Raw genomic sequence first — 27187 nt, 5'->3', positions numbered from 1 at the left:
TATAAACACTAGCATTTTGACATTTAGGACAAGGCTGTGTTGTAACTGTATAGGCATTAAAACATTTTAATTTAACACTGTAACATCTTGGTATATACACTTTTTGACTACACAAGTGCTTTTTTTTTTGGTCTTGCTGTTATTAAAAAAACAAGAATGTGCCAGATAAGCTGGTAGAAGAAAGAGAGATAGCTTCTGTTTCAGCAGTGAGTAATTTCATATAGCTCAGTTTTGGAACCTCAAGGGCTGACTCATTTTTCAGTCTTTATTTGCAGTGAACTGTAGAATCATAGAACCATTTAGGTTAGAAATGACCTCTAAGGTCATCGAATCCAACCATTAACTCCAAAGTCCGTCATTAAGTGTCACATCTACACGACTTTTAAATACCTTTAAGGACGGTGACTCTATCACTTCCCTGGGCACCCTGTTCCTGTGTTTGACAACTCTTTTGGTGAAGAATTTTTTCATAATATCCAACCTAAACCTCCCCTGACATAACTTAAGGACATTTTCTTTTGTCCTACCACTTTCTACCTGGGAGAAGAAACTGACCCCCACCTGGCTACAACCTCCTTTCAGGTAGTTGTAGAGAGGAGTAAGATCCCCCCTGAGCCTCCTTTTCTCCAGGCTGAACAACCTGAGTTCCCACAGCTTGTCGTCAGGGGACTTGTGTTCCAGAACCTTTGCTGCTCAGTTGCTCTTCTCTGGACTCACTTCAGCCCCTCAATGTCTTTCTTGGAGTGATGGGCCCAGAACTTGACACAGGATTCAAGGTGTGGCCTCACCAGTGCTGAGTACAGGGGGACAATCACTGCCCAAGTCCTGCTGGCCACACTATTGTTGATACAGGCCAGGATGTCATTGTCCTTCTTTGACACTAGGCACACTGCTGACTCATGTTCAGCTGGCTGTAGACAGTTCCTTTCACAACTGACATCTTTCCAGCTAATCTTCCACAAGCCTGTAGCGTTGCATGGGGTTGTTGTGATTGTAACACAGGACTCAGAACTTTGCCTTGTTTAGGCTAGCGTTAGATCCATGAAATGCCATACGTCGATATGACTCCCCTCTGCAGAACTGCAAGAACACATGCCCATGCAAGAACAGCTTCACAAATATTTCAAAACCTTTTTGTCTTAAAAGTAAAATGACCTGCTGAAGTGCCTGGCTGGCTTTGTGCCTCAACCAACTACACACGTGGGGAAACTTTTTGACAGATATGTCTGTATAACTTGTTTGAAGCTAAAACGTCGTACTCTTTGGATGTTAGTTTTGAATAAATGTGACTTCTTAAAATTAGATTCAAGAGTGGTTGATGTTTGAGAAACAAATAGTACCAGAGAGTAATAAAGTATTTGCTGGAAATAGATTTTATAATAAATTGTACTTGGTATTCTTGACCGTCTTGATCGTTTGCTGAAATACTTTTGTGCTTTTTCTATAATGATATTTTCCCAAATCTTCGGTCGCGAAGCCCAACAATGATAATGATATTTTATGTAAGATATCGCATTAGAAATTTATTTTGTAGGCCACCTTGTTTATGCATAAGACTTCTGTTCCTACATCACTGAAGGGTCTCCTTCAATCTTAGTAGAACAAGCTTGCCACAATGTTTTTGTCATCCTTGTCTGTTTGTGCAGACTTCCTCCTTTTGCTTTCATCTTTGCTCATCCCAATTCAGTTGATATAGCATCCTTACTGAGACTACAGTAGCTACTCACATTCCCAGAAATTAAATGTAAAGGCAGGACTACTGAAAACTTTATGACATTAAGTGCTTTTTTTTTGTTTGCTACAGTCTTGTGGTTTTTCCTGTAGCTTGTGATGTGTTACACTCTTGAAGGAGATGATGTTTCTCCTGCAAGGAGTTTTGCCAAGGCAAACCTTGATGAACCATGAGCAACCTTCATGAGGCAACACTCTTGGCTGACTTTGACTGCTTTTACAGAGGTTCAGGTTTGTCAGTTTGTACAGTTATGTTACCAATGGAAAAATAATACAAGGAATCAAAGTAGTGTAACGTAGCAGCTTTGCAGTGCTACCAGCACACCTTTGCTGGCCCACAGCCTGCATAAACCACAGCTTAATTTCATTGGATAGCTTTTATTAATATCAATATTCATTCCCTAACTTTATGATTATCATTTTGGCCTGTTTCAGATAAGAAGACAAGGTGGAATACAGTTACTGGTGGACCTATTGGACCATCGGATGACAGAAGTCCACCGTAGTGCCTGTGGAGCTTTGAGAAACTTGGTATATGGGAAGGCAAATGATGACAACAAAATTGCTCTGAAAAACTGTGGTGGTATCCCAGCATTAGTACGGTTACTCCGCAAGACTACAGATTTGGAAATCAGAGAACTGGTCACAGGTTTGAATCTTTCAATATTTTTGTTCAAACTGTATATCAGTCTTGCAAGCATAGTTCTGTGCTGCATGCCACTTACTCCATCAGTAAGTATTTTGTTACAATATTATTTCCCATAACAAAAAACTTTCAATCCCTTTGGATATATGTAATGTATGAATAGCTTTCAGTATCATGCAGTTTATAGATGTAGGCATGGCTTAAGCCTATGATTGCTGGTTCACTTCGTTCTTGGTTAGCCATGAATGCTCTTGCAAGAGATGTGCTCCATACATAGATATGTTGAGGTGGGAATCCTCTCCCTCCTGTCTGGTGTAGGGTTGCCCATGCAGAAGTTATATTTTACTGAATTTACTTAGAAGCTGTTACTCATTCCTTTTATATCCTATATAGTGAGAAGGAAAATTTGTTTGGGGGTTTTCTACCTTTCTTGAGGTTCTGATAGGAAAACAGAATACTGTGTTGGAGAGGTGGACAACATCATCTTCTTAAGCTTTTGTTTCTGAAATTTGATACCATGCTATGTGATGTGCTATACACAGAGCATGCAGGTAGTGAGAGTTCATTTTTTTTCTTGATAGAGTAGAATCTGGTCTTTTTAAGATTGTTTGGACTTTGTCCCTTATGAAATTCAAGGGGGAGGGGAGTGGAGGTGGTGTTCAGAAATACAGGAATGCTGTCAAACAGGGCTGATCTGAAATGTTTGCAGGTGTTTTTTCCCCTTGCCCCTAAGTTATCCTATTTAATATGCACAACAGAAACTAGATAGTGTTTTTTTTATTTTTTACTTTGTGACTTAATTCTATTTGATTGTTAATATCAGTGTGGTGATTAATTTAAGGCTACAAATAAAAAATATTTTCGTCATCCTATTTTCAATGCCTGTATTTTCATTATGACTTTCCTACTAAAATATGTAAGAAAATTTCTCATTTCTGTCACAGAATCATCAGAGTGCATGTTATCTATGCTTCTGCAGAAATTACTTACCTTTTGTTTCAGGCCTCATTTAGGATACAATAGGATACAATTGATAGGATTATCATCCTTTGGTTGGCTCCAGGTTCCTTTCTTGAGGGTGTCTGAATAAACTGCATGGTGTTTATTAAATGTAGATTTTTATATTTAATTTTGTGTCTTAGTTGCAACACTTATCACCTCCTACTTGTTAGTCAGGATTAATGGGGCAGAGATATGGGGTTACATGAGCTGAGATAATGCCTCCTGTAGAGTGACAGAATTACTGACAGATCTAATAAAGTGTAACCACTACTTTAGATTCAACATACTTTTTTGTCCCTTGGTTATGTTGTTGGTGTCCTGGCTCCAGCGAACATTTTTCCTATATTTTCTGAGTAGTGAGAGGCAAACTGCTAATAAACATCAGCAGTACACCTGAGCGGTCACAGTGACACTTCCCATACCATCTGTAAATGGAACACATTAGGTCAGTTTAAGAAAATACACGGGGCTATGGTTTATGTTGATTCCATTGCACAGCATGTTGTTAAATTTTCCTAAATTCCCACAGAAAGAAAGGATGTGTGGGCTAGAATGCCCTCAAAGTGTTATTGCCAAGAGGAGTAGGTCCTGACCTTCAATGGTAGGCAGTAACCTGCCTTTGTACAGGTAGATGCAGCTCCCAGGGATGATGAGCATCAGGAGTGTTGGACATGTATGAAAGGGGAGAAAAGCGAGATGGTGACCCTGAGGAATGGAATCAAAGCCAGTGGTATTTCAAGATTTTATTCTTGGGTTTATATTGGGGTTTTTTGTTTGTTTTTAATAGCCAGGACATCCCAGAAGGCCACTGCTTGCCCTGGCCCTGTTTTGTGCCTTTCAGAATGTAAATAACTAGTCCTTGCTTTCAAAATGCAAACCTGGTTGTGGTAGTGTTCTGCAAAGTGTCCTTTCAAAGTAAGGCTCATAGTTGCAGCTCTCATCTTGCATCTCTTAGGAAACAGGCTGAAGTCACACATCTGAATCAGTTCTCCTTTCCTTTTGTTTTTGTAAAATCTTGTGGTATGACAGCTACCCCAGCTCAATTCCTTCCTTCTGTCCTTTCTGGGGAAGGAAAGGTAGCTCCTGCAGCAGGTTCCTCAGTAATGAAAAGATTTGATTTGGTGGCAGGCACAAGGAAAAATAAAAGAAATTCTTCATGCTTTCCATCAGCCTTCCTGAGCTGAGGTGGCAGGAAGGTGATTATTTCAGTAGGGTCACTATAGCCTGAAGGAGATAACAGAGAAAGTAATAGCAAATGTCTGTTTTGGGAGTAAACATAATACCTTGAGCCTTTCTATCGCATGTTCATTGTGCATCCTGTCTATATAAAAGCTGCACTTGTTTGTTACTTTTAGAGAGGACACAAAGTTCCTGCCTTGGGAATTCATACAGGCTCTGACATTGCTGCCCCTAAATACTCCTCCAGCATTTGTCCTCAGAGCACTTCTCTTAGGTGGGGAAGTGTCATTATCTTGGTTTTACAGATGGGGAACTGGGCCTATCAGGTGTAAATGACCTGTCCAGAAATGTGGCAAGATGAAGGTGTGAATCACTCTGAATAGGCACTCAGCTGCAAGGGAAGAAATATGAGCAGGAGAGGTTTTTTAGCAGCTCAATTTGTCTGGTAGCAGTGAAGCATTCATTGCCTGCCCCAAGTACCTTAGAGCACTCACCCAACAGAGCAAAAGTTCTGATATTAGTTTCTTCCTCAAACATGCACATTTTCTTCCTTTTTGTTGCTTCTCTCTAAGGAGGTTATAACTTAAATTTCCAGCAATCTCAAGGCTGGCTTTGGAAGGATATTTAAACCTGCAGACCAGCTTTCTATCCTAGTAGCTCCTTGATTGTCAGAGTTGCCTTCAGCACCATTTGTGGCTTTTCCTCTTTTCCAGATACTTCTTTCTGGCATAATCTCTCCAAAACAGAGTTTTTCACTTTGTCCTTTATCTTGTCTTTCTCCTCTTCAGTAGCAGAGGTCTTGGGCTAATACTTGAAAACCTTACCATGCTCCAATTTTTGGATGCACAAATTTAACCTTATAGCAAAGTATTAGAGCTTCAAGGCTCTCTCATGTCGAGCAAATAATTTCAGTGCAGGCTCCCATGTTGAAGCAATGAGGGAACTGTGCTGCCTGGCTGTTATGAAGTTAAATGGTGTTAATGCCCAGGAACTGCTTCCTAAGATATGGAAAGATTTTTCTTACAGAAACACTTCCACAGTCACAGGTTTTTACTAGAAGAATGTGCATAAACTGAGGTATACAAATGGATTTATACGTTTATGTGAAAGCGAACTACTCTGATCGAAATAGAGATGTCAGCATGGCTAAGGCCTCTGGTAATTTCCAGAGACTCAAGGAGGACCAGAACTACAATGTCTTGTTGCCTGTAGATCTGTAAATGAAAATAAATAGGTGTAAGCTGGACATGCCGTACTTAACTTAGCCATCTTTTCATCCCATTCCTTTGCTACTAGTTCCCACAGTAGCTCCTGTTAATAGGAAAAAATAAAAGCCTTCTATTTTAAAATAATTAAATGTTAACACTTTTCTAATAAATATAAATAGACAAGAACACAGTACAAAATTAGCACAGATCCTGCAGATGGTAGAAAGAAATGTTTTCACTTGGCAATAATGAAAATGAGTAACTGATTTCTGATTCTCTCGCCTTTCCCGAGTTAATGATGAACCCTTCTACAAAATTCTATTTTAGCATTCTTTCTATTTGCTTTGCTGTCAGGGGAAAAAAATTACATGAAAAATGTGACATGTTAACAAGGATAACACAAGAATCCCATGAATGCCTTGTGGAGAAGGTGAGGTCAAGCAGCTGTTGCTAGATCCTTTCCAACCTAGAGCATTCTATGATTCTGTGATTTAACTAGTCCTTGCTCCCTGTTCCATCAGCTCCATTGAATAACTGGATATCTGTCTCAGATAAAATTATTTAAACTGCTATGCTTCTCATTGTTGGCAAACAAAATCCATCACAACTAGAAAAACATTTTGTCTGTATGAACAATAAGCTAGCTGAATAGAAAAAAACTCCATTTAAAGAGGGCCCTTATGACTGTTTCACCTATTTTCAAACTGTACATACCATTTTTGATTGAAAGGTAAAATTGGATAATCCACTTTTAGAAAGCACATAATGATAAAGAGCTATAGCTATAAATAATGTCAGGAGAAATTGTTTTTTCCTGTGCTAGCAGCCAGCCTCCTGCTTATTTTGGTTGACAGTAAAGTGTCAGAGATTTAACTATTTTCTACTGAAAATGTATAAATTATAAAAATTATCACATTTACAAAAAAAAATGGAAAAAGCATAAACTATCTAACACTAAGCATATATACTATATGCAGATAGGTAGATATTGACTCTGTGTATTTCATTCACATTTTTCTTTACTGAAACAAAAAGCATATAATCCATGCCTGCAAAATATTATATTTTGTACAAAATGTTTCTCTCAAAGAAGCACTAGTTGTCCAGATAGCTTTGGCCCACAGTCAGGTTGGACAGGAAAAAGATTTCATTTACTTCCCAGATTTTGGATTCCAGTATTCATTAGTGTTATCTTTAATTTCAGCTGTGGCCAGTTTGTGTCTTGGCTTGGTTGGTCCTCTGTTGTCACCTCATGTTATGCAACATTATTATGTAGTCATTTTACATTTCTGTTCCGGTTTTAGTAGTTGCCATATGTTTATAATGAGAGATTTATAACCTTATTGATAGTCTCTCAGTGTTACCGGAAGCAATTACATGTTGTCCACCTTATATCTATCTGGTTTGAGTTAACCACTGCAGGTGAAACCTCATTTTTGATTGCATACTGCTTATTAATATGGGCGTAAATTATTGGCAGATTAGTCAAGACACTCCAGAAGGGTCCCTTTGAACCTAGTATGTGTCTTTGCTAATCTGTGTAGTTGCAAGTTAGTGAGCCTTCAGTGATATGTAAAGCACGTTTAAGGGACTATTCTATTTAAATGGACCTTTTGGTTTCCTTCAGTGGAAGATTTAATTTGATTTCATTTTCTAAGGTAATTCTGGCCAGTTCTTTAGAATTTTTCACTTCCCAGTACAAGAACAATTCTCCTGTTGGGGGTTCCCAAAATCAAAATTACAGGCCTGTAGTTGTTTCCTATTTGTGATGTTATTTTCTAATTGACTTCATAAGGTATTGGACTTGTGACTTTCTGTATAGTAAATGATGTATTATGGCAAAGGGTTGACTATTTAATACTTGGGATCTTGAAGCAGTTTATCAATTTAATAATTTTCTGCAAAAGTGCCCTTGACATTAGCTTAGTTACTGGAGTGTGTAAACACAGATGTGAAATTTTATTGTGATATAAACATTCATTTAGAGGTGGCACTTATTTGTAACCCTATTGCTCTCTGGAAATTTGATTTGAAAATGAGTAAAGGCTGTTTTATCCCACTCAGAGGTGACTTTCCCACAAACTTAAGTAAAGAAGAATCAAACTCTTCCATGAGCTGCGTTCTTACAGTACTTTACCTTGATGTACCTTTCCTTTGTGGGTTTATATTAGATGTTCCAGTATTGATCCTATTAAATATCCCATTCCTTAAATGTATTCAGGTTTTGTAATGGAGCAATGCAAGTATAAGGCCACTTGGCCAGTGAAAGGCCTAATTAATTAACAGCTTTTGATATGTAATATAAAAAGATAGGAAGGAAAATAAACGTATAAAGAGGTTGCTTTTGGAACCAAAGAAAGGATATCAGTATTAACTGAAAATTAGATTATAAAGTTCCGTGGTTTAGGTTCAGATACATATCCTGGCTATCACAAACTTTTCAAACAGACAACATGAAAATCCATATATATGTTTAAACTGTCATGATGGCATGACCATGGTAAGACTGCTGCTACAAGGTTGATGTGACTTTGGTTCAATATATGCTTACCTAAAAGAGTAAGACTGCCCAATATCATTTGGGGCTCATAACTCTGTGTAGTTGAAGAAAATGGAGACGGGATAAATGCAGAAGGTATACAAACTGCCTTTTAAGGTGCAGCTCTGTGAATTTGATTCTCCTCTGCCTCCAATATTTGATTCACTATGTCCTGTCAAGTCAAGGAAATTAAAAAGGTTAAGCATGGAGATAGATAACTGCTAGCACTGCTTTCAGAAGTGTTTGGTTTGATTTTGGCAAGAAAATATGTTCATTCATATCTTGCTTAGAGTCTCCTCAGCACATAAGCAAATTCTGTAATAACTTATAAACAAGTGCTTTGAGGAACTTACCAAACACAGAGGCAGGTGACTTACAGAGTTTAAGTTAATTATTTTTTAAATAACAGATGTAGGATGAGATTCACATATTTCAAATCTACTTGCTTAGGCACTAATGTTTGCTTGTGTGTTTTAAATGCTTTTCATTCAAAGTATAGATTTGAAGGGTATTAACTCTAATAAATATTTCCTACTCTGTCTCTAAATTGATGTAATTGCAAGTACAATATCCTACCACAGTCAATTTTAAAACTTGATTAAATCTTTTCACCTAATTTACTTCTAATTAGGTGTTTTAAATAAAAGTTGTTTTTAACATTAACAACATTATTTGTGTGCTGAAAATTCCTATCTTTTTACTCTGAATCGAAACCAGTGGCTCAATGAGGAATTATATATTACAGTTTCTCCAGTTTTCTTTCTTCAAGTATAAAAGCCTTCTCATTTTCCCAAGTTTTCATAATAGTTTGACTCCCTCCCTTTGCTTGAGATACTTTTAAGCAAGGTATTTCTCAACCTCTTCCCTGAATTTTGTGAGCCAATGAGAATTTCATATAAACTCCGTCAAATCCCCTACAAGTATCAGATTGCTGTAAAAATAATGCATTTAATCTCACAGCCGAAACTTTTCATAGGCTAGTTTATGGTTCCTTGCTGTGACATTTAAAGTCTTGTTATGGGGAAAAAAGGAAACCAAGGATTTGCTGAACTCAGAAAAACTGCTTGTTACTGCTGCCTTTATAAAATTAGACTTATGCTGCACCATTATCAAAGCTAAGCAAAAGCAAAACAAATGAAGTTACCCTGGTCTGCAGAAGCAGCTGCTCAGTTTAATCAAACTGAAAGTCCAAGTGCCCCAACACAACTTCAAGCAACTCAACTTTACCAAGGTAGTACAAACCCTCTGGCCTGTTACTGGCAGTGGCAATGACAGGTTAGTGGGCTGCATGGTTGCTCTGTTTTTCCACTCCAGTCATCAATTACTTTAAGGTTTTACAGAGAGTCTCCAAAGATCGCTATTGCATCTTCATAATTTTCAGAAAGAACTTAAAACACCTATTTGTGCTTCTCCAGACTAATAAGCTGACATTTCATTTTCAGTGGATGTGCTATAACAAGGCACAGCCATATGAAGAGGAATGCTGTTGTACTTCACATTATGATTCTACAGTGTGGCAGTTTAAATTTTAGATTTTAACATCACCTACAGAAAATATTGCCATCGTTTCTAGAAATGTGGAAGTGATTTCCAAACAAATTCAGGACAGAAATTAATTGATATTTTTTCAAGTCTTCACGTGAACCCAGTGGGGAACCACTTACAGAGACATCCAGTCTTTGTAATCATTTTCCTTGCAAAACAGGAAGGTAAAATGCTGTACAGTTTACACGACTATGTTGTTAGGAAACTAGTTTCCAACTTATAGGCTATGATATTATCAAGAAATTCCAGTCATTCAAAACACATCCTATTTATAGTTGATATGTAACAGCAAATCTAAAAGTAATTTAATAAATTGTGGAACTTTGCTTCAGAAATGATGCTGTCTTATCAAATAACACTTAGGCAGACAATATTGACAGTTCAACTGGATCATTTTACACCAAATCTATTACAATTTACTGTCTAATTATAAGACAATCTCTGCCCTGTTTCTCAATATGTTGTCACTGTTTTGGCTCTGAAAATGAGGAAACCCACTGACAGAAACTGTTGTCTTCATGGAAGGCCGTTCTCAACTTTTTCTGAATTATCAGGTTAACTACTTTACCCCCTGCTGCTCCCAGTTGATTAAGGAGAGGTTTTAAAATAGATACATTCTCAAATCTTCTGCCCTGCTTTCTTAGCAACAGGCTGGGGCACCAATTTAGCATTTAAGGTGTTACATCCAAAGAATTTTTATAGATAAAAGGGAACATACTGTTAAACAGCAATACAACACCTTCCTGAGTTTCACAGTGCCCGTTTCCCAGAGGTAAATGGGAGAGAGACAGAACTCTGTCACTAAGGTGCCCAGGTCTCGGCTGGGAACAGTGGTAAGCCCCTGCCAGGGGAGTCCCTCTCCTCTCTCTCTTATGAATCTGCTTGTGGATGGTTTCATCAGTTTTCCCATCACAGCTGCTTCCTTCTCCCTGTTTCACAGGCAAGTTCCTGTTCACTTGTCCTGCATTTACCACCCTCAGTCCCAGCACAAGACCCAAGGTGGTCCCTTTTTGCTCTCCTTTTTTTCTCTAAATGGAAATTAACTATTTTTCCCTTGTACAATCACTAAGATGCATCTTCTATGGAAAATTCATTCAAGTTGTTTTGATCCATGTGGCAGTGAAACTGACTTAATAATTTGCATGTTAATATGCTACGTAAATGATTTTCTTTTTTTTTTTTTTATTTTGGTCAAATCTTAAGTTTAAGAGGAAGTATCAAACAAGGTAATCTGGAGTGATAAATGGAGGACATCTGTTGCAGCATATGGCTTGACATACCAGCCACATTGAACTTTTTCAGCAAGTCATAATCCTTTGGAAAAATTTTGATGCCCTTGCCTGAATGATGGAGTATTAAAATGCTTGCAGTTTAAAACCACTTTGTAGTTTGATAAATTTATATATTCTAAATATATAAACTATATAATATAATTTTTGTTTCAAAACAGGTCAGAATGTTTCACTTTTTTGTTTTCCAAAATGAAAGTTTCAGTATATGGTGAAACATGTTCGTTCTATGATCAAATTACTTTTTTCACTGTGAACACTGTTTCTTAAAAAAATTTTTTATTATTTTTAGGCTCAAAGGCCAACTTCCCTTTTTCTGTCCCAAATAATCCTATTTTCAGCGCTGTCTTTTTCCTAGGTAACAATTTGGCTAATAAATGTTTCTTTTTTTTGTTTGTTTTCTTTTTTTAGCAACTATACACTGAGTCTTTCATTTTGCACATAGATGCAACTTTATAGATAGGGCTAACTTTCTAATTGGTTCTTATCAAAAAGGAGTTTTGTATTTAGAGATGTAATTTAATGTTCAGCTTTAAGAATAGAATTTTTATTTTCTGTATTAGGATGTGTTATCACATATATTTTGATTTTGGGTGCAAGAAAAAAATCATTCAGTAAAACATGTGTGTAAGCCCTGAAAAAAAAGTCCTTCCATTCATATATCCATCCTTGTTTGATTTCTTTACTTTCTAATAAAGTATTTAATTTGGAATGGTGTTGCTGTTAGTCATGTATTAGATAACATTTTGTTTGAAAGCAGTTGATTTATATTTTCCTGTGTTTCTCTCACTTAGAATAAATTACTTTTGGTGTGGCTTCTGTGTTTTATAGGACCTATTTAATTTCATCAGCTAGCATGCAAGTTAGGCAGGAACCACTGATCTTTCCACAGTAACTTAAATGAGTTCTTGTAGTAATTCCTCTACTGTTTAACATGAAAGCTAATAGCTGGCTAATATTCTTGTCTGACAGTTCTTCCTTTTCACAGTTATGTGTTAATTTGAAGTGTACAGCAGAAAGAGAGGAGCAACCTTAGGTCAAAAATTCAGTCCCATGCAAGGAATACAGACTTTTTTAGTTAATGCAATAGCATTTGGACAGAATTTGGTTTTAAGCAATATTAAAATTGGTCCCTTCTTTTTGTTTTAATAAAATCAGAGATGTAATTTTGGAATAAAAAGAGCAGTAATTGAGAAAGAAAGAGTTAGCTTTTCAGAGGAAACGTTTATATTCTTTATACAATGTGGTGTATACTTATATATAGTCAAGATCAAGCCATGTTTGTAAATAAACAAAAAAGACCCAATCACAATAATCCTTCTCCTCTGTGGAAGCTTTTGCTTTGTAAGGATATGAATGTCTGCAAATTAAAAAAAAAGTCTCACTGCGGTTTTCCTTAGTGTTCTCTAAGCTTTTGTCTGCTTATGACTTTTACTGAAAGCTGGTCTTTCTCAATGTGGACTTCTCCTACATCAGGTTATATACAGATAGAAAACCACCTCTGCATGTAAATAAGTGAATTACAGGAAGGTATGTATAGATATTCACTCACCAGATAAAAAAATATTTCAAGAAAATTGGTGAAAATTCCTTGTCTGTTATGCCAATTTTAAACTTATTTTCACAGTGTGCTTTTAAGGAGCTGCCTTATGAGTTTGTGAGTTGTTCAGGTGCCAGAATTCAAATCAGCCACTTTTTGTTTCCTACAGAAAATCTGTTACCAAGCCAGTTCCTCACGTTGACGGTTGAGTTGGTTGTGAGGTCTTATTGCACTTTATATTAAGAAATGTTGTAGTTGGTATCCAGCATCTGTATAGCAGAACCGCTGTAATATATCGGGATCCCACATCTGCTGCCAGGGAGTGGATCCAGCTCTGCAGAGCAGCCTTGCAGTTACAGTGGGGGCTCCAAGTGCCAAAGCTGCCAGCAAATGAGAGCTTGGGGTAGAAAATGCTTTTCCTAAGGACTCCAGCAAAAGATCCCTTGTGCTTGGCTTCTGTGCAGAGTATTTAGCACTCCGATTTCCATCTTAATTGGCATGTTCATGAGGGAGACTCCCTGTAGCATCCCTTTGCCTTCAGCGTATAAACAAAAAAGCCTGCCAATGCTCTGTTCACTCTTCCTGGGATGCAACCTCCCAGCAGTCTCAAATGGTTTTCTGCATCAGTCCATGACTGAACTATTGAATTATGATGGAAAAGAAAAACCTGGATGTGTTGGAAGACTTTTGGATTTTTATTTTTACAAAGAATATTTAGTAAGCAAAACCGTAATATACATTTAAGGTTGACTTAAACATCCCTTATTGAGAAGAATCAAAGTTTTGTTTCTCCTAATAATATTCATTTACTTACAATCTCTTTATCATATCATTTATTTGGGCAAGTACATATTTTGCAGCACAATATAGTATATGTATAGTGGCAGTGTAGCAGGGGTAATGCTTTTTGGAAAACATGACTTGTCCAGTTTCTTGGCTTCCATTTATATTTGTACTCTAAGTTGTTCTAAGAGGTTTGTTTATATATATATGTCGTAATTTGAGTTAGCATTAAATCATGCACTAAATAATTGGTTAGACTTCCCTGATTTTGCACGTGCTCCCTTACTAGGATAATATTCTTTTACATACATATTATACATAGAAGTGTATGATCTCTATTTTCTTAACTTTGAATGGAATAAGGGTAACATGGTTTATCAGGTCTTCAGTTATATCTGACTAGAGTTATACATATGTGAGTACCAGTTTGATTAAAACACTGGAAAAATGTATTGAAGTGTTTAATCAGGATGAGTTTGAGCTACAGCATGATTCAGAGATTATGGTATTTTGGCTAAAACCGCTCCATTAATCCATTGATCCTTTAGGGTAAGTGATGTAGTATCTATTGTAATAGCTTAATTTATGTAAGAAGAAATGCTGTTTCTAAGCTGAAAGTATGGCTTTGTCTGCTAAACAGTGGTAACATCTCATCAGCCTGGACTGCACTTTTAAAAGGGTCGGTCTTGTTTTCAGTCTCTGGACTTCGTCTAAGAGAAAGTTAAATAAAAACTTTCCTGGTTCTCTGTTCTCTCAGTTCTCTCTTCCAGCGGCAACAAACCTAAATTGCCTTAATAGATTTTAGAATCTATGTGTATTTTTTTTAATGAACTATATCTGTGGAGTTATGTCTTTTAAAAAGTCAATTACAACCTTTCTTCAAAATTCATAACCATTTTTTAAATTTGGTTGTTGTTATCTGTGAAAGGCCTTCTTAGAAAAGATGATTTACATTTAATGTGATAAATAACCTCTTGACCATAGCAGATGCATGTCCTCTGATAAGCTACTTCAGAAGATGTAACCTGATGCAATAAGATCTCCATAGCAAGCATTCCTGTAGACTCCTCTTAAAGACCTTCATCTGGTATCTACCAGACTGGTGGTTGATACTCGGATCCAAAATCCATCTTCCAACTGGAACCAACTGAATACCTTCTGAACACCAGTTTCTCCTCAGTTTTAAGCTTAAAATGAGATTACAAGATACTTTTTCATTGTATTTCAAGTTGTTATATGTAAGAGTGAAAAACTTCAACCTGTGAATAGAGATATGTTCACTCTGGCGTAGCTGTTTTTCTCTTTCTACAAGGCATCCAATGCAACCTAAAGGGATCTGCAGATGGGGACACAAAATGCCTACTCTAAATGGCTCACAGCTTTAAAAGCAAGAAAGAGAAAAGATACTATGAATGCAAGTGATTAAGTAAGAGATGTTCAACACTGATTTTTTCTTTATTTCATATGTCTTACAAGAGTCAGTGTGCAAATGCTAAACTGTTGAGTTGGACTAGTGAGTTGTTGGATTAACAGCTCTCTTCTCCTATACAGCAGGGTGAGTCCGACCTTTTGTCAAGAGTCACTGGTGAGTCCGGTCCCTTCCCTTCCTGGGGGTATCTGATGACATGCAGATTCTTTAGGAGGGAGTCAAGGCACCTCAGAGGCTGTTGCAGACTTGCTTGTTGTGCTCAGAAACCCAGTTCAATCAGGCTTTCAGAGTAAGGTGTCAGATGTCTCAGTAACCAGCTTCTTACTGTAGTCTTAAAGGGTATGTCGTCTGCATGCTTGAAAAATATATTCATAGTCATGTGGTGAACAGGTAGTTCCTTATAATGTGAAGTGCCTTGGGTAAAAGATTTATTTTATTGTCACTCTCTCTTGCAAAGTCAAGGCAATGGATCATCTTCTAAGACTCCACATAAATCTAGCTCCAGGTCATCCTCAGCCAAAACAATGGGAAGTGAATTGCCAGTGCCCTTTAATAACTGCAAATCCTTAATTAAGGAAGGTTACAATGAGGCATGTAGAACGCCAGCCTCAGCAAGTAGCAGACTTACTGCTTCTGAGAATTAATTTTAACTTGTCAGAAGAAAATTGGTGGGTTTTTTCATTAGTGTGGTTGGTAGTATTCAGTCTTAAAATTATATAAAATTCATTGTTCTAGGGTGGAAGAAGATTATCTCACACCTTAAAACTGTGAAGAACAAAAACTTTGAAGATGGCACCAGGCTTACTGGGCAGTGCCATTTTGCTTGATTCTGCCTTGATTTCAGATCATTTTAGGGAAGGTAGAATAGCTATTTTAGCCTGGTGATCCTATCAGACTCTTACTCTGAAGGTTTAATTTACGGTTTGTGAAACCAGAGAGAATGAGGGCTTAGAGAATATTTCTAGGCATCTCAACTATTCCTCAATACCAACTTACTGTGATGTTTATGTGAGTTTGCTTTTAATTAGCAAGAACCTGAAGTGATAGAAAATAGTGTAGGCATATACATTTTTAAGCATTTTACTAGACAAGTCTCTTGTGTTTGCTTCTTTTATATTCTTTTTTGCTTTTCCAGTTCATGACTAGTTCTTAAAGCCCAAAGTACTGATTTTTTGCCATCAAAGCACTCTGCTGCTTCACTTTCAAAATAGGACTTCTTCACAAAGATGCAGCGTATTGTCTTACATAAGAACTAAGTTAAACCCAAAAAAGGGGAAAGATTTGCATTCTGATCTGTCTAGACGAATGTAAAAAAAAAAAAGGCAACCACATTGTTGTTTTTACTAATTAAAACCAGCAAAAAGCTAGGTATTTCAAGAATAGTAGATGTGCCAATAAAGCTTGCCAAGAACAGGTCATGAAAAGTGAGTATAAATATGCTTATGAAGGTCCTTTAAATATGGAATTCCTTTTCATAAAGACATTCAGAACAAAATTTAAACGACGGCTCTTTTCTTTAAAAAGTAACGTTTCTTAAATGAAAATAAGAACAGTATTCTTATTTCTGGTTTGTTTTTTTTTTTTTTTGGTCTGTAGGTAAAGTCTCTCTGCCTCATGCAGATTATTTTAATGTGGTTTTTTATTAGTATGCTGATCAAAATTTTTCCATTAAACTGTGTAATCATCTTTGCAGACAGTTCCATATAAAATAATTTAAACATAAAATTGTATAACCGCAGTTAATTTTAAAGGGAAACCCAAAAATGTAGGTTGATTCCTGTTAATTACACTGCTCTGTCAAACCACAGAATGCTAAAGAAAGCCTTGAGCAAGTGGTGTTCTTGCTGCCTGTATTTATAAATGTCTGTCCTAAGGTCTTCCTTCAGCATTTTCTGCTCCCTGCCACTCACTTAGACTTTTTTGTAGCCTTCATACTTGTAACCACCTATATACAGTGATGATGATAATAATTTTTCTCTTTTGGTTGAAGACTTGATGGACATAAAGTCAAAACTCATTTTTGCCACTCAAGGCCAGGTATGGGGCCAAGCTACTGTCCTTTTGGAAGGAGTCTAGGGAGGAGTAGGTTTGGATTGTAGAGAAGAGGACAAATGTTGGCAAGGAAGGTGATGAAGAGGCAGGCTTGCTCTTCCAGCTGCTCCTGGGAGGATGCTGGCCTAAAATAAAGACCACTAGTTCTTCATAACCACATATTGCCCTCCAGCTTCTCCAAGAACTAGTAGCTGCCCAGCAGCAGCAGGATCTTGACACAGCACAAAAATCAAATGTGCTCTCCCAGCAAATACACAAATATATACAAGGGAATGGAAAGCAGGTTGTCTTTTGCTCCTAACAATTTCTTACCTGCTTTCTGTGTCACACATCAGCAGTGACCTTGATCTTTGCAGCCGTGCTCAGAAAGCTTTCTCTTCCTTTTCTTTGGCACATAATGAATTGAAGGAGAAGGGGGTTTGATTTTTTTTGAACTTCAGTAAATCTCCTTGTGCATTGCACCATTAAGCTTGTTTCTGTATAAAAACAATAATTGTCTGTACATTGGTATAGTAAAATATTTACAAAATGAAAAATTACTTGTTGAAGGCTTGGATAATACCATACTGCTGTATCAGGTTGTAGGGGAAGTCTTTTTGCTTGTAGTACCAACTAGCCTAGACAGTTACTTGCATTACATTGAAGATCACAGGGTGGTTTTGTTCTCTCAATGTGTATCTATCAACAGTGAAAGTTTTAGTATAAATCAGAACCTGTTTTCTGCTATTTGTTTTTATTAATTTTACTTACAAAGAAGATATCTGAAGATCAAGCCCTAAAAAGTTCCTTGTAATACTCCTTCATTTCATGTGTGCTTCATAACCTGTGTAGGCCTAGATCATAACCGGCTGCTCAGTTTTTAGGCTTAGCTCTGAGAAATTTCCAGGGTTGCTGTGACTACATGTTGTGTATTCAAAGCTGTATTCCCACTGCAAAAGTGTGCAGGTATCAGTCAGCCTTATTTACATGTAGTCTGGTTTATTCGTGACAGAAACAGCTTAATTAAGCACACCAATGCTGTGAAATATATTGGTTTGGTTTGGGTTTTTTAAAACAAAAACTATTAAAACTTTTTTTTTTTAATGTTAATTATTAGTACTTTTATTTCTTTGTAGGAGTTCTCTGGAATCTATCCTCCTGTGATGCACTGAAAATGCCAATCATCCAGGATGCCCTCGCAGTGTTGACCAATGCAGTGATCATCCCTCACTCTGGATGGGAAAACTCTCCGCTCCAGGATGATCATAAAATACAACTCCATTCATCCCAGGTGCTGCGCAATGCCACAGGGTGCCTAAGGTGAGTACTGCAAAACATCTGCTTTACCTTGCTTTGGTTTGAATTGATATTTCTCATTCTTAGGCACCTGTAAAGTCAATGGTTGGTGTGTATGTCAGCAAAGTTGATGACTTTCAGTGATGTAAACTTAAAGTTAGAAATGAATTAAAAAAGAAGATGCAGGACATTCAAAAACAATCTCTAGAAAGGCTGTTGGGGGTTTTCTGTTTTTCTTTTCTTACCTGCTTTCATCCAAGCTTGTATATTACGTTTCTTTTCTTCCTTGTAGATTTGTCCTGTTTCCCCAATTGCTTAAGTGAAGTCAATATGTTCTCGCTATTATGCCCAATTTAATCAGCACAAAAAGTGAAGGTCATAAAGATGCTCACAAAAAGAAAGGTCATAAAGTTCCAGATGCCATTGCTGGAGTTATGATAAATATACAAAGTAGATTTTTTTCTACTCTGTGAAGATGAGAAATTAATTTCAATAAGAGACCAACCAATTTAACATTGTACAACTAGAAGACTTAAATAGATCCTTAACAAGTATGATAATTATTTATGTTTATAATTGTATACCAAACTTGTATATACAATGCCAACATGCACTTATATAAATATGTGCAATTTGATCTGTCCATTCCTAAAAGTCCTGTAGATGTGAGAATAAAAATATGATGAGTAAGAAGAGTTTCGGTTCTGACAAAATCTTGCTAAAAGATTTGTCATAGCACTTTCTGAATTCCAATGCATATCATTTTCTAGAAATATTTTAGGGTATTAAACAAGTTCTTTCAAGCGTTGATTTTTTTTCTCCAGGTATATTGGAGAAAATAATCTGTAATCAATCTCAGAGACACATAAATTGATTAGTTAATATTTTTACATGCATCACAGGAAATAACAGTGAATAGTCTGTATCAGTAATACAATCTGTTGTAAGCTGCAGCCAAAGCATACATCATCCATTGAAGAGTTAAATAAAAAAAATAAATTGATAGGAGGCAAAGTGAAATAGCAGTATTTTTTACATATCTGTAGCAAGCACCTTTTTGTCTTTGTGGCCTTTCATCAAACACAATTTCTCCCTTTCCAAAGTAGTATTTGAAAAGTTTAAGGGAAAAAGTAATAAATATTATTGGTGGTTTATATGTAATCAGAAGAGAATGAAAGCTAGAAGGTAATAACTTATATACTGCAAATATACTTGTATTGGACAATGCAAATGTGATTATGTGAGTACCAGCTATCTTGAGGTATATGACTGAAGCCAGGTATTAGTATCTGAGTTGTGTTGACTTTGAAATGAGTATTGCATTCAAATCACTAGAAAAAAAAGTTGTTCAAATCTCTGTGACAGAAGTTATTACACAAAGACCTGTACCACATTATATGTCTCACATTTCCAATGTATCTCAGTTAAAGAGCTGCCTCTGAAAAGAAGCATCTGTTATAAATTTGGGGCTTCACAGTACCCCTTCTCTGACCGAGCATGTGTGGTGTTGATCTCCCCACACCGTAAGCTCCATCTTCCTGTTAATTTTTCCCAACTGCTTCTCAGGGACTGATGCTCATCCCTGATCCTGCAAATCTCAGTTCTTCCTACCTCATAGTTGATGGATTCATTTGCACACTGGTCTTGAAATCTTTCTTCTTTCTTTTTTTTTTTTCTTGTGAGTGTATGTGCACGCCCATTTGCAAACTGATGTGAGCTTACTGTAGCCTGCATTCTGGGTCAGCCTGAGGACTTGGGGCCACATGAGAATGGTACGTTGCCTAATCTAATACACACTGCTTTGCAGCAAGGCTTACTACCAAGTGCTTGATGGTATGCTGTCATAGCAGAATGGCTTCTGGTCAGCTCCTGCGAAATAAGCTCATATCTGCCTGCAAAAGACTGTGCATATTATAACTCTTGAGTCTTTCCCAGGTAGCTGTAGGCAGCAGCTCAAATGCTGTCCTGAGCAGGTTGGTCTTCCTTCTAAAACCAGGCCCTTCAGTCATAGTATGGTTTTTTAATATCTTTCTAATATCAAACCCTCCCTATTTCCCAAAGGCACCTTTATGTCCTCCTAATGGCTTCAGATATTTATTTGGCCTCCATCCATCTTCTGAAGTTAGTTTCATCCCACTGAGTCTGTATGGATGCTCTTTGGCAGAGCCAGAACATTTGGAGAGGGTTGAAACTTACTGCTGCTTCACACCAGCAGGAACTTTCTTGTTTACCTTTCCCCAGTCGCTGTTGAAGATAAGTAAAATGTCAAGTTTGAGTTTTTACAGGAAAGAAAAGTGGAAACTGACCTCTGAGATAGTAACTGGATTCTTATGTTGAATTCATGTAATATAATGGGCCTGTAAGCTGGTGGAAACAGTGAATGACAGAAAAAAGTATCATAAAGTTCTGTGGAGATGATTGGAGTCTTGCATGTTCTGTTCTGGTAGTACTTTAGTGTACTTTAGCTAGCATTCCTTAAATAGCCACCACCCTCAATAAATTGAACAGCTCTCACAGTTTCCATTTGGGACTAGTTAAAAGTTTCGCGTTTCCATTTAAAGATCTCACTTGACAAGGGAAGTAGATCAAGAAGATGTAATGTGGTTGCTGGCTCAGATAGTGCTGTGTTTATTTGGTAAATGGGAAATTCATTGTCATCTTCCACAGAAGAATTTTTTCTAAGACTCTGGTTTTTTTGTCCTCTGTTGTTTTCTTTTTCTGCTTTTGCTAGAGCTCATTTTTGAGGGGACACAGTTAAAATTCATTTGCATCAGGTTTATCAGTGACAGTATCACCGGAAGAGTAGTGGTATTCAGCATGCTTGACAAATACTCTGAATATGTAATGTTAACAGACTTTAGAGACATCAGGTTGTACTACATAGGTTTAATGCTAGTAAATATCCCAGGAGGATTTGGATTTTAATCAGTCTTCTGTGACTTTGATTGTCTGTGTGTTCACTGCTGAAAACTTTAAATAATATCTGAGAGGTACCGTAATATAATCTGTCCCATATACAATGCTAATAAGGAGTTTGCAATGATCATTAAAAAGGAATAGTCAGATCTTTGTTTTGTGGTTTTTTCACTGCACACTATTATTCCTTCTGCTGATCTTCACCTTTCTCCATTTCTTGATGAGAATTTCTTATGCTTTTTCAATTAAAAAGTTGGTTATTAACTACAATTTTTAGTATTCCTGTCTGCTTATTCATTATCTTTCCTAACCAGTTACAGACTATAACTAATCTATAATTCCAGTCACCCAGTAATCCAACTGAAGTCATTATGCGATCATATGAAAAACAGGAGCAACAACAGACTCTCTTTTCCTTTTATTTTCTCTGTTCCTTAAAGATGTTGTTTAAAAACTGCACTTTGCATACTTTTCTGATTTGAAAAAAGAAAATAGTTTTAATACAATATTGTATGAATTAATTTTACATAGCTCGAATGCTTTGAAATTGTTTAGATAATTCAGAGATCTAAATACAGCATTATACCTATCATTTATAAATTTAAATATTCGTCTTTCATAAATTGCCAGACCTCAGTGTGATGTGTGCTTGGAGTAAGCACCCAATTTACTTGCCTCCCCACTGTGATGCTAGTACCTTACCTCATTAAGCTCTGGTAAAGTTTGACTTCTTTTTTTTCCTTTTGGATTTCAGCTGTGACTGCGTTATTTGTGCTCGGGAAATGACATATCTTTGGTTTATAGTTTCTGATTTACTTAAACTTATTAGGGATAGTCGGGTGAAAACTGAATTTGGAATTTCAGTTGTTTATGGGGGATTACAATCTCTAATCAGAAATTTAAAAATCACCTGGAGACACATTGCATAATGTTGTCTTAACCTGAAACTTCAAGCTTAGTTATCATAAATCTATAGATCCTTGTCCGGAGACTTAACTGAAAAAAGTCCCAGGCAGAAATATTTTCAAGAGTTTTTGTTGTGATGTACAATCTGGTGGAACCTTGTTTTTCTCTGAATTTAAGATCAATTTGAGTTAACAGAATATTATCTGAGGACTTTAAAGAATTTTAAGACTTTACTGGTTTAAAATTCTAATCTGGGTTTAGATGCAAAAAACTATGTTAGCTGTGAAGCCTTAATATCAAATGTTTTTAACTGGTTTGTGTGTGAACGATCTATTTCACAAACATTTACAGCTAATGCATTTTTCTCACCATCCTATTTCTCCTCCAGTTCTCTTCTAAGCATCCAAAGTCTATCGATTCCTATTCTTAGGACCTTCTGTAATCTGTTTTGAATAGAGCATTCTGCTGCATACTGACAAAATAAGACGTGGGGGCAGCTTAAAATAAATAACACAGACTGTATTATTTATCATCTGTTTAGTTTCTAAAGAAACATACATGAAGACAATATGTATATGTGAAACATGTTTCTGAAAAGACTAAAATGATGCATGTACGTATGTGCACGTGTATATGTGTGTTCATGTGTATATGCATTCAGATATAGAAGGGCTGATTATGGGAGCTGCAATACCTTTCTGTCTTTACTGGCTGGTGTAAGCTCTGAGTATTTTCTGTTGAGTATAAATGGAGCTTGTTTTGTTCAGTAGGTCCAGGAGCTTTGCTGCTGATTTTATCATTCTCCTCCTATTAACAAAACAGTCACATTTTGTCCATCCCTGTGGATTCTGTGGTGGATATAGAGATGCTGGACTTACCAACCCATCTTAGTACTTCCTATGCTTTTCTAGAGCCCAGGAGCAATTCTCAGGCTGACCTTGCCATTTTATCCAAAGCCCATGCTTTCTGTCAGAATCCAAAGTTAGGACAAAACTCAAATTAATTGTGTATTTCCACTGGCAACCTACTCAAGGGAGGGACATTTGCTAAAAGCAGTTCCAGCAAACTAGAGACATGGGAGAGAGAAAACTACCTAGAGAGATACTGGGACAGGTTTATCTACTTCCAAATCCAAACTTGCAATTTTTCCTCCTCTTAACCTCTTCAAATCCAGTCTTATCCTACAGAAAGGAGTAATCACCACTGTTCTTGTCTTTTTAATACATTTTGAGCTATTAAAATTACAAAGCTGTTACAATTAACATCCAAGAACAATCACATCAGAAGATTTGATGGCAAGTATCTAGCTTCTTTATGTGAAGGTAATGTGGTGAAACACATTGTATTTTGCATAATCTACCAAGTGGCACACCATTAATAAATTAAACACCATTTGGCCATAACTACAATGTTGAATCAAGTTAGAGAGTTCCTAAGCTTCAGGGTTATGCTGGCGATACTGGTATGTCCGTTGTGGAAAAGCACACATGCTCCTAAGGGCTCTCCTCATCTTGGGAATTTCTCTGGGACCTGGAGTTGAAAGTCAGTGCAGAGGAAGGCCTTGTCAAGAAACCAAAGAAAAACTTAGCTTTAGTGTCTTGATTTTTGTGACATTCAATCTCTTTTCACTAAAACTTAAATTCTTACTAAAATTGTATCATTTTTGCACCTGGGTCCCAGCAATTACAAGCTGTGGAGAACACAGAGGGGCTAGTGTCAACTTTCCACTATTTTGAAGAAACCAAGAAGGGTCCCTGACATGTACTGTAGAAATAACTTTAATTTAATGTAAATGGAGGTATCTTGATCACAATTTCTACATCTTGTCTTTCCAGGTTAAAGCTGAATGGCATATTGCTTACTTTTAAATGTATTTGCTCAGAAGTTCTCTATTACTTGTAGATGATGAATTTAAAAAAAACTTTCTAGTAAGGTTGATAGTGCCTCCCATAGTATTTTATAGGAACATACTTCACAGGAGGAAAAATGAGCTGAACGGATGTTTCTTGTCTTTTAAAACAGTATAGAAAGGAGTAAACTCTAAGTTGCATTTGCCTAATGGCAGACATTTTAAGCAGTGAATCAAAGATTCACAGAATGTTTTGGGTTGTAAGGCACCCTAAAGATTATCTAGTTCCAACACTCCTGCAGGGACACTTTCCTCTGACCTTTGACCAGGTTGCTCAAAGCCCCACCCAACCTGGTCTTGAACACTTCCAGGGATGGGGCATCCACCGCTTCTCTAGGCAACCTGTTCCAGTGCCTCACCATGCTCACAATAAAGAATTTCCTCCTAATATCTAGTCTAAATCTCCCCTTTCTTGTTTTCCCCCTTGTCCTATTGCTATCAGCCCATGTAAAAAGTCAATCTCCATATTTTTATAAACCCCTCTTTAATTGCCGAAAGGCCGCAATGAGGCCTCCCTGTAGCCTTTTCTCCTCCAGGCTGAACAGACACAGTTCTCGCAGCCTGTTCACACAGGAGAAATGCTCCAGTCCTCTGAATGAGTAGATGTCAATACAAGATCCTAGTTTTTAGAGGCTCTTGAGTATTTCTAGACCATCACTGACTTACCAGGTCTGAAAATCATTTGTAGTTTTGATGATGTTGATAATGAGTTTGAATGTCACATTGCAGGCCCCCCAATTCGAAAACTTTCAGACAGGCTGCTTTCACGGGCATGAACTATGCAAGATGCATTTCTAAAAAGGCCAAAGATTTTCACTAGCTCATGTAAATATTCACAGCCATATTCCTAGTCTTCCAGCCACAAACCAAAATGGTAAAAATCACAGGGAATGAATAAGAGTCAGTCTGCTATGGAATGTATATTTCACCTTTTCAAGAAGCTGAAAAGTCCAGTCCTGAAAAAAAGTCACAAGCCAGTCTGAGAGGCCACAGTGATTGCATCCCAGTTAAGCCTGAAGTTTTGAAGGCTAATTTCTGCAAGATACTAAAGAGATTGTTCCTTCCTGAATGCTACAGTTGTTCAGAAATGTATCTGAAATAAAAGTCTAGTGTTAAGACACAGGGGAGAAAGATATTTTAGTATGAATAGATCATGTCCTCTGATTACTGCTGTAATATTTTTATTCAGAAAATACTCAAGGGAAAAGTACCAACAGAATTAAATGTGTAGCTATGTCAGACACTTAAACACCCCACTTTTTCTTCACAGTGTAGTTACTCCTACTTTGCATATTCATGAACAAATTTATAAAGTTTACACAAGGTCATGCTGTATTAATTATAGCTGTGACATTCAAATAGCACTCTGAAGCTTAATGCTTTTTCAGCATTCCTGATGAAAGCATTATTTTAACATACCAAACTGATGCTACAAATTTCACATAGCTCTGGAGGTTCATTCTGGGCTCAAGCTGATTAAGATCTTAAATTTTGTTTCTAAAATGATGTTATGGAATACTCTTTGTATTCTTTTTCTGGTCTGAAAAATAGTATAGCATGCCTCCATACACTTTTTTCTTTCCTGTACTTAAAAAAATACAATAAGCTTTGGTGGGTACTTCATTTTATCTGATATGAGATGCTGAACTACTCTGTGAAAATCTGCCCTCAAGTGCAAAACAAACTCCCAATGTATTGATTTTACATGGAGATAGCCAAAAAGTGATCTGTCAACATCCATCTTCAAAGTACTATTTATCTGATCCCTGGGCAAACAAGGAAACTCACTCATGTGTCAGTGAGACTTCATGTTTGGATACAAATTGGAAATACTGGACCAATATGTCAGAGTGTGCTAACTTAGGACCTAGCTGAAATTTAGTTCCTATTCTTCAATTAGCATCTGTTATTCTCATAACAGGAATGTACATGTGTTTTTTTAGGGAAAAAAAACCAACAACTCGACCTGGTTTCATACATACATTTGTGAAAAGAATGAACGTGCCTCAGTACCTTTTCTTGCATCTTATGATATTCTTAGGCTCAGCAACAATGACAAAATTACCAAGTGCCACCTCCTAGGCTGAATGGTCCTAGCCTTCGATGTGGGGTGTGTTAAGTATCTCAAGTACATTTTGAATGACTGATTATTTTGCAGCTTTTGGTAATTTTAATTCTTTTCAGGTTGCATGCCTGCTGGTTAGCTAGTGCCTAATGTGAAAATTAAATGTCCACTCATATTTGCATGGTTAGGTAGTGTTAATTTACATTTCCTTCTGTCAGAGGTTTAAGCTGTGTGGAATGCTCGGAAGAAAGTGAAATTGAATTGTGAAAAGGCTTAGACTTTGTGGGGTTTATTTAATTTCAGAACAGTTTTCATTTGTGCGGTAACAAGTGTTACCGTGGCAGACACTGTAATAAAGTATGATCTGAGTCTTGGTGTGCTGTTGACTAGATTTGAGCTGACTCCAAGCCCAGCTGACAATAACGAGTCTGCTTCTTGCTGGCCAGTGCAGAGCTGAATATCACAGTGGCACAGCTGTTTTCTTCTTGAGAAGAGTCCCCCAAGCCAGTGTGGCACCGCATGTATTTTAGAACATGCCCATGCATTCACTGCATGGGAAGTTGAAGAGATGGAACCATTTCTGTCTGAACTGTCTGGGCCTATTGGAAAGAATCACAGGGCCACAGGTGTCGATGGGAACCAGAATGTGTCTCTGTTGTGGCTTTGTCAACTATCCAAAATCCTGGATAGTCCTTTTTGAATGGGTACTTCGAAAAACTCATGTAGTCTGGCTCCACAGAAAATATTATTTGTCTCAGCATGAGAAGAAAGCTAATTGTGACAATTCTGTAGCACCACTTACAGTCATGGTGACTGATGATAGAAGGTGATGTTTTATTTACCCAAGAAGGATGAGAAACACAGAGTTTGTATGCTCACTCAATTCCACCAGAGATGATAAAATAATACTTGGTAAGTTTGGGATTCTTTGGTGCTTATTGCTTTGGTGCTTATTATTCTCCCATAACTGTAGCACTGCAGCCCTAAGGCCTGCAGTCCCTACAAACCACACTTACAAGCTTTGCTACTTTTATCTGTTTTGGAAATATTTTCCCAGGAACCCTTCTGATGAAATAAGTAAATAAATAAAAATACAGCTCCTGAGGGGTGTGATAAAATAGGCTGTGAACTGCCAGGCCTGCTTAGTTTGCAGTCCACTCAGAATGCCTGAAC

General features: G+C 37.0%; 1 protein-coding gene across 13 annotated transcripts in view; it reads left to right on the top strand.

The window, feature by feature from the left end:
- Positions 1–27187, top strand: part of CTNND2 (catenin delta 2) — a 629184-nt gene that overhangs the window by 484276 nt on the left and 117721 nt on the right. For all 13 annotated transcript variants that reach the window (XR_004356187.1, XM_032683409.1, XM_032683400.1 and 10 more), the window contains 2 exons: positions 2167–2380; positions 18059–18242. Coding sequence is in view for 12 of the 13 variants with exons in the window: in XM_032683409.1 (XP_032539300.1) it covers positions 2167–2380; positions 18059–18242 (398 nt within the window). In the remaining variant the exon portion in view is untranslated. The remainder of the gene's footprint in view (positions 1–2166; positions 2381–18058; positions 18243–27187) is intronic.

This window comes from Chiroxiphia lanceolata, chromosome 1, assembly GCF_009829145.1.
Source record: "Chiroxiphia lanceolata isolate bChiLan1 chromosome 1, bChiLan1.pri, whole genome shotgun sequence".
Taxonomy (NCBI): Eukaryota; Metazoa; Chordata; class Aves; order Passeriformes; family Pipridae; genus Chiroxiphia; species Chiroxiphia lanceolata.
This window is presented reverse-complemented; position numbering and strand designations above follow the sequence as displayed.